We start from the raw sequence: 7,541 nt of genomic DNA on the forward strand, positions 1-7,541 counted from the left end.
CCCGTCGGAGCCCTCACGCTAGGGTAGGTCTAAAGGAGTCTGGGACCGTAAATCCTAGCAACTAGAGCAGCACGGCAGGATCGAGCCCGGGGAGATTCCTAACCGCTGACACGGGAGCCGCCAAGTCTCCCACAGGAGGGGTCTCCGGTGGCGGCGGGGCTGCCAGAGTGGAGCGGTGCGGTCGCGGACACTCGGTCCGCAGGGCGCGCTGCCCCTGGTTCGCGCCCCGACGGCTGGCCCGCGGGTGTGCCGAGCGCGCAACGCCCTCTGCCTGCGTCTGGAGCCTACCTGCTCTTCGGGCACTGCTCGGGGACTCGCCCGGCGCCGCCGACAGCCGGGCGTCACCACTGTCCCGGGGCCCGGCCCAGCCCAGGGGCTCGCGGCCGCCTGCCCAGCGCGGGCCCGTCACGCGCAGGCCCGACGCGCACGGATGCCCCTCGCGCAGGCCCAGGCCCCGCGCGCCAGGGGCTCAGGCCCCGCGCCGTCAGAGGCTCGAGGGCGAGCGCGTGCCCCCACTGCCCCCCTCCCCCGAGCGTTCATTTGTGTTTATGCCCGCGCCTTGATTTTTATTTCATCCCCCGCACCCTTGGTTGTGAGAAGTTTCTGCCCTCGTGCTGCTTGAGGCCGGCGGTCTACACGTCTGGGAACTCCCAGGCGCTGGACGGGAAACGTGGTGCGTGGAGTTGTCATCCACAGTCAGGATCCGGACCCGGAGGAAGGAGCGGCCTTCCCGCGTCCTGGGGCCACTGTGGTCCTATCTTGGGGGGAAAAAGGTCAACCTCCCCGCGCAGGATCGCCTCCTCTAGGGAACCCACACGCTCGCGCCCCCGCCGCCGCCTCTCCGCAGGACTGCAGGGGGGCGCACGGCGGAGGGACGCGCCCGGGCGCCCGGGCCAGTGCGCGGACAATGACCCCTTCTCCCCCAGCCGCCGCCTCCCCGCCGACACCGCCCCCCTCGAGCCCCCTGGCGAACCTATTAGCCATTCAGCCCGACAAAACCCCGCGGCCCGCGCATTGTCCCGCGGAGCGCCCGGCCGCCGTCATTAGCCCTGATTACGCTGAGCCGCCTGACAGCCCCGCGGGCCGCCGGGCAGACCCCCCACTCGCCCCGCCCCGGCCGGCCTCACAAAGGCGGCGGAAATCGCCGCGCACCCCGCGTCCCGGCTGAATAGAGCGAAAAGCTGCTTCTCCTCTCCTCCCGCCCCATTCACGTTGCCTTTTGATACAATATTTTTTTCCTTTTTTGTTAAAATTAGGGAGAGGGACCGAGGTCAAGGAAGATTTTGCTTGAGCTCTTTGCCTGGCATTTGTTTAATGTAAACAAAGAGCAAGTCCTCCCCTACCCCGGCCTCCCTTCCCCTCCCTCCCAGGTTTTTATAAACAAACTGGGGACGGGAGAGGCGGCGGCGGGGGAGCGAGCGCGGCCGGTGGAGGCGGAGTGGGTCTTTAACGTGGAGGCGGCAGGAGCTGCGGCCTTTGGGGAGCAGGAGCCATCGCGCTTTGGGTGGAACTGGCGGGAGTTTGAAATACGTGTAACCGGTAAAGGAGCCTGAGCTAGGGCTGGGGTTTAATCCTCACATTGGCCAAGTCTGCTGAAATGTAAAAATGCAGCTTCTTTCCACTTTGCTGGAGTAACTGGTGTTTTTGTTTTGTTTTTTTTTGTTTTGTTTTTTGGAAATTGTTACAGGAAAGGGATTTCAAGAAAGAAAGGAAACCCATCATAGGGAGATTTCTCCAAATTCAGGAAACATCCACATTGCTTCCTCCTGAAATTAGAACAAACAACAACAACAAAACAAAAAAACACAAAAAAACCACCACCTTTCAAGACTAGGATAAACAAAAAAAATTTTAAAGGAAATGAAACGTTTACAATACCTGTCCACGGGAAGATTTGGACCAACTTCCAACATGTGATCATGAAAGACTTGATTATTCACAAAAGCAGTTAGGTGCCACCGGGTTTCACATAAACATTTCTTTAAAGTCTCTTAAATAATAGGCCACATATTAGATAAATCTCCAGACTGGTGAAACAGAATAGCTACTTTTAATGTAATCCTTAGGCAGCTTGTTACTTAAAGCAAATTAGATGTATTTTTTTTTAAAGATATACTGGAAAGGCTTTCACCAAAGCAGGAAGAAAAATCTTCCATCACTGTTTGCCTCCCCCACCTTTTTTTTTTCTGAGCAATTGTTATTTAGAAATTATTTGTAAAGAGAAAGCTTATTTCTTGGCGCGAGCCCCTTTTTCTTGAGAATGCAGAGTGGACATTTCCTTTTGCTTTTAGGCCTCATTTGAACTGGTGAGTGGGATGGGATTTTTAGAATCTCAAATTCCTTTACATAAGTCCACTAATTAGTCCTTTCCCTTCCCTGTTGGATCTGGAAGCATCAGCTTAAGAGATAAAATTTGCCAACTATCTTCTTCAAATGCTGGTTCTGGACAGCTCCATAATTAGGATGGGGTGAGGCTGGGGAACCAGGCTGGAAATCCCTTGATTTTTTCCATTGAAGTACAGTACTCTTTGGCAGATTCAGGACTAGAGTGAGGCAAGGGAGGCACCTAGAGTGCAAAATTTAAGGAGGCACTCAATCCCGGTGCCTTGCACTTGCTGCACTTGCTTGACCTTTAGAGCGAATGCCTCCTTAAATTTCAGGTGCCTCCTTTGCCTCCTCTGGAGAACTGGCCCAGCTTCTTGGCATTCTAGGAACTACCGGGGACTCTGGGAAACATAACAAAGTCTGGAGGAAGCTCAGCCATCCAAGCCTTTCAGGACTCGCAGTAGGACTTTCGCTTGCTTTTTGGAAGAGCACAGCTTGATCACAAAGACTTCCCTACTCTTCCACCTAGAGCTCTGGTGCAAGAAAGAGAGTGTTGATTGTCAACAGATCTCTGGATAAGGGCTGCTGTCTACAATGACAACCACTTATAAAGCCCCAATGAGGCCAAATCTGTTTCAGCCACTGAGAAACCAAAAATCAACCTTTATTTATGTTGCAGGCTTCCCCGTATATCTTGCCTTTTGACTGCTTTTTGTCTTCCATGACTTCACTTATTTTTGTTCCGATTGCACATTGGCATATCCATCCAAATAAGTTAGCAGCCTTCTGTTAGGGACAGAAAGGCAAGTTGAAAGGAGTCCAATGGGGAGGGGAGCTTGAGGAGGGAAGTTCAGCTCAACTTATTTAAATATCAATGTCAAATTGTATAATATGCTATCCTTTTCACTAGGAAAAAAAAAGGAAAGCTTAGAGACTCTCTGGATAGCATTTACATTTTTCGTGCAAGAACTGCGTGTGTGTGTGTGTGTGTGTGTGTGTGTGTGTGTGTGTGAGTGCCTGCATGTGCCTGCACACTTAGGGAGGGCAAATTAAATACTAAGCATATTTATATTTTTAATTGAAGCCATTACAGGACAATGAAGCTGTCGGTGATTTCTTTCATCTTTAATATAGAAGTCAAGATTTAACTGAGGCTTTCTATTTCACCTCAATATGTGACATGATTACATTCTTCCCCCATCGCCGTATATTCCTTTTGTTGAAAATAATGCATTTGATTAAAACCTGCTTCTGCGGCAAGAAGATGCTAGTCTAGTTATTACAACCTCTCCTATCTCCTTTTGTCTACGTTTAATGAGTTCAATCCTAAATGGAGTATATGCTCACTCTAGCATGATCGTGAGTACCTTCTGCTTTTGTATGGGAGGGGGCCTCAAAGGAGATGGGAAGTCTTTCTCACTGCAGAGACTGTGTCAGATTAATCTTACATTTTTATCAAATAGGATTCACTATTAAGCCCTAGAACTTGGCTTTCTAAATTGTTCTTGAAAACCATTGACACTTAATAAAAGGGAGTGTCAGGTGGATAAGCCATAGTTACCTGTGCTGGGGATGTGGGGAGTTGCCTTATAGGGGATGATCACATTGCCAATTTCTAGGTTTAAATATATCATGCACATGTATGTACATACATACACGCAATTTGACCTGGAAGGTGGTTATGGACTTAGCATAAAATATACCAGGAGACATCAGAAAAGGCAAAGGGTACCATTTGCACTAGAGTCCTCGCCTGCCTGATGAAGATAAGGATTTTTTTTTTATTGTTTAAAGTATTACATGTCTCCTTTTTCTCCCGATTAACCTCCCCCCCCAAAAAAAGGGATTTTTTTTAAGGAATCCGAGAGTAGCTCCCTTAATTAGGAAAGGTTGCTCACCAGATTTTTATTGTTTGACTTCCTCATACAGAACCCTGCACCTTTAGAAACAGCAAGTTCCCAAGATACAGGGAAACCTACCATACCAGTCTCTTAAATAAGTAAACAGCATATACATGTTTTGTTTAAAAAAACTTTAAAGCAAAAGTTATACATATAGCGTCCTTTCGACTTGAAATACCCACGGGAGAGTCAGAGATTCGGGGCAGGCGCTCAGTGTGCAGTTCAGGTTCCAGAGGCATCTTCGCAGCACTCTCCTTGGGAAAAAGCAAAGCAAAGAGAACATAGCGCTGGTCGGGCCTCACCGAGGGCCCCTGTAACAGTGGCCGGAGGGTGCCAGTGGAGCCGGCTGGCCACTGGGCAGACATGCCAACCCTCTCGCAGGCACCTCATCCAGAGTCCCTGGCCACCTGGCTTCCAACGCGCTGCATTTGTTTGGTGGGTCTCTCCTCTTCCCTCCCGCCTTCATTTTTGTCTGTGTCTTTTTATACACTGGGTTCTGTTTCTGAGCCTGCTGTGTGGGCAGCCTAGATGTCGCACTCGCTGTCGCTTGACGTGATGGAGATGGCTGAAGTGGCTGCCTTGCTGGATAGGCTGGGGGCTGGGCTGGCTGTGGTTCCCAGCACCTCGGTAGTGCCCTCTTCCTCGGCTCTCAGCACCCGCCCGGAGCCCTGAGACAGGACTTGCTGCTGGAGTCTACGGGGAAGGAACGGAACACACTTAATATATTTCCCATTGCCCCCTGGTCCATGTCCCTTAAGCCCAGCGGTCAACGGCTCTCCCTCAGAAACCTCGGGCGTTAAAGCGAGCAAGAGGAGGCCACAGGGGTTGGGCAGGAGTCCTCAGCCACCTCTGCAGAGCCCCGCAGCTGCCCCACCCTTCTTCAGAGCCCCTTCTACTCCCAGTCTCCCCAGGCTTCCAATGCTGGGCTCCCCGGCTCATTCCCGGTTGTCGGCCACCTTTGAGAGATTTACAGTTCTATCAGGATAAATGAAGTGTGGGTGACAAGGGCGGAGTAGGCTCTGGGGCAGGGTGTGTCTGTGCCTCCAAGGCCTGGTCGGCCCAAAGCTAAGGGCAAAAGGGGCTGCCTGGGAATTTCAGGGAGCATCTGGGCCTGGGGGAAGAGGCAGTGTTTTTGGCCAAAATGCTCGGCTGATTGAGGGCCAGACGCTGGAAAATAAAAAAAGCCACAGCCCACTAATTTGCTGTTTTGAGAGTGGGCTGCCCACGCCTGGGAAGAGAAGAGCTCCACTTCCCACTTCTTAGAAGCAGAAGTTCACGGAAAACTGTTTTCATAGCATCAGAGAAGGACGCATCCGGGCTCCAAAGAGGCCAATAAACGGCCGCACAGCTAATAAGCCAGGCTTTCCTTAATAATAAGAGCCCGGGCCGCAGCTGACAAGAATTAGCTTTGGGCCTTGAGGTCCCTCATTGTTTCTGGGATTTTAGCTTCTTTCCTCCGCCCAATGCAGCCTGCATTTGGTGACTGGAACCAGCTGCTGGATCGACTCCCCAGGCTCCCAGAACAAGACGGTGTAGAACCAAGCGCCCGGACGGAACCCCTGCCCCGAATCCCAGAACGCAGGGTCTCAAAACGCAAGGCGCAGACCGCGCTCGCAACCCTGCGGCATCCAAGTCGCGGGGACCGAGGTAAGGGCGCCCGGGGCCGTCGCCCGCCCCCTTCCCCGGTGAGTGCAAGGCGGGGAGGCTCCAGGGACTGACCTGTTCTTTGCCGCAGCTGCCCGGTCCCTTTGTCGGCGGTTTTTGAACCAGTTGCCCACCTGCGTAGGGGTCAGTCCGGTCGCCTGGGCGAGCTCGCGCTTTTTGCTGGGGTTGGGGTACGGGTCCTGCAGGTACCACTCCCGCAGCAGGTGCCGCGTGCGCTCCTTGAAGCAGTGCGTTTTCTGTTCGCCGTCCCAGATGGTGCGCGGCAGTGGGAACTTCTTCCTCACGCGGTACTTGTCCACCGGCCCCAGGGGCCGTCCGCGCAGCTTCTCGGCCTCCTGGTAATGCGCTTCGAGCCACAGCGCCTGCAGCTTGGCGTGCGACTCCTTGGTGAACTTGTGGTTTTCCAGGATGTGGTAGAGCTCGCGGTAGTTGCCGCCGTGGAAAGCCACGATGGCCCGAGCTCGCAGCACCGATTCATTCTTGTTGAGGGCCTCGCAGGCCGCGGGGGCCACGGGCAGCGACCAGAGGAAGCGACCCAGGCGCTCCACGTCGCCGCTCTCCTCCAGGGTCTCGCATACCCCCGCCACTTGCTGGGGGCTGAAATTCAGGATGGGCAGCTGGAACATCGAGGCGGCGCCGGCGGCAGCGGGGGTGCCGAGCCGGGAACGGGACGCGCGGCAGATGCCCACCGGCCCGCCGGGTGCGCCAGGCTCTTCTCGGCGAACCAGCTCGGGGCAGCCGGACTGACCGCTGCGGCGGCGGCGGTGGTGGCGGCGGCGGCGCAACTGCGGGGAGCAAGCGAGCGGGAGGGAAGGGCGGAGGCGCGGGCTCCGCGGCTCAGGTCCAGCTTCGCTCCGTTAGGGCCAAGCGGGCGGGCGAGCAGGCTGCTCTACTCGGGTGGGCGGATTGGCAGCACGGGCGCCATGGAGACCCCCTGTCAGTCACTGGCCGGCTCTGCCAATCAAGACCGCAACCAGGGCGTCTGGGCCATTTCAGCACCTCCCCGCTCTCGACAGCGCCCACTGTCCGCCCGTGGACTTTTCCGCAGTATTTTGCAGAAGCCCGAGGAGGGGAAAGACTTGCGAGTAGCTGGGCGGAAAAAGAGTCGAGAGCAGCAGCGTTTCAACCGCCCTCCCCCCTCCCACCCCCCCCCCCCCCGCTTCCTAGCCTTGTTCTTCTGTCCCCCGCCCTCCCCCCCACCTCCGCCCCCAAGAGGCAGCGAAGCTACAGGAATCCACTTTGGGGCGATGCTTTGCCTGGGTCAAGAGGTCTCCAGAGGACAAAGAGGACTGGCCAAATTGAAACCCTCCAAGGATCCGTCATTGAGTTGTAGCCAAAAGGCAAACAGTGCGGGGAGCGCAGGAACAGGAAGGGAGGGAAAGTGGATCACCTCATTTCTTCCCAGCACCCATCCCCGCATGCCTTTCCTCCGGTTCCGTCTGCCAAAGCAGCCCAGAGGGAAGCCAGTCTGAAGCAGAAGGAACGGACCCGGGATCTGTAGGAGGTCAGCGTGGACTCTGTACCCCACCACCACCTTCAAAAGCCTCCTGAAATCATTCAGAGCCAGGTGCTGACCGCGAAGTCAAACACTCGTAAGAAAAGGGGCATCGCACCCTCCAAAAGTTTATAATTTTCAGCCCTCCCCCCCCC

The 7,541-nt window shown here is 54.7% G+C and overlaps 1 protein-coding gene across 1 annotated transcript; it reads right to left on the bottom strand.

Annotated features, from left to right (window-relative positions):
* Positions 1-4,222: 4,222 nt before the first annotated feature.
* Positions 4,223-6,532, bottom strand: SIX6 (SIX homeobox 6). Its single transcript, XM_008138980.3, has 2 exons — positions 5,946-6,532; positions 4,223-4,919 (listed from the first exon to the last, which is right to left on the bottom strand). Exons 1-2 carry the CDS (start codon positions 6,515-6,517, stop codon positions 4,751-4,753), a joined length of 741 nt encoding a protein of 246 aa, XP_008137202.1. The 5' UTR covers positions 6,518-6,532; the 3' UTR covers positions 4,223-4,750.
* Between the last annotated feature and the right edge of the window lie 1,009 nt (positions 6,533-7,541).

Source organism: Eptesicus fuscus, chromosome 5 (genome assembly GCF_027574615.1).
Source record: "Eptesicus fuscus isolate TK198812 chromosome 5, DD_ASM_mEF_20220401, whole genome shotgun sequence".
Taxonomy (NCBI): domain Eukaryota; kingdom Metazoa; phylum Chordata; class Mammalia; order Chiroptera; family Vespertilionidae; genus Eptesicus; species Eptesicus fuscus.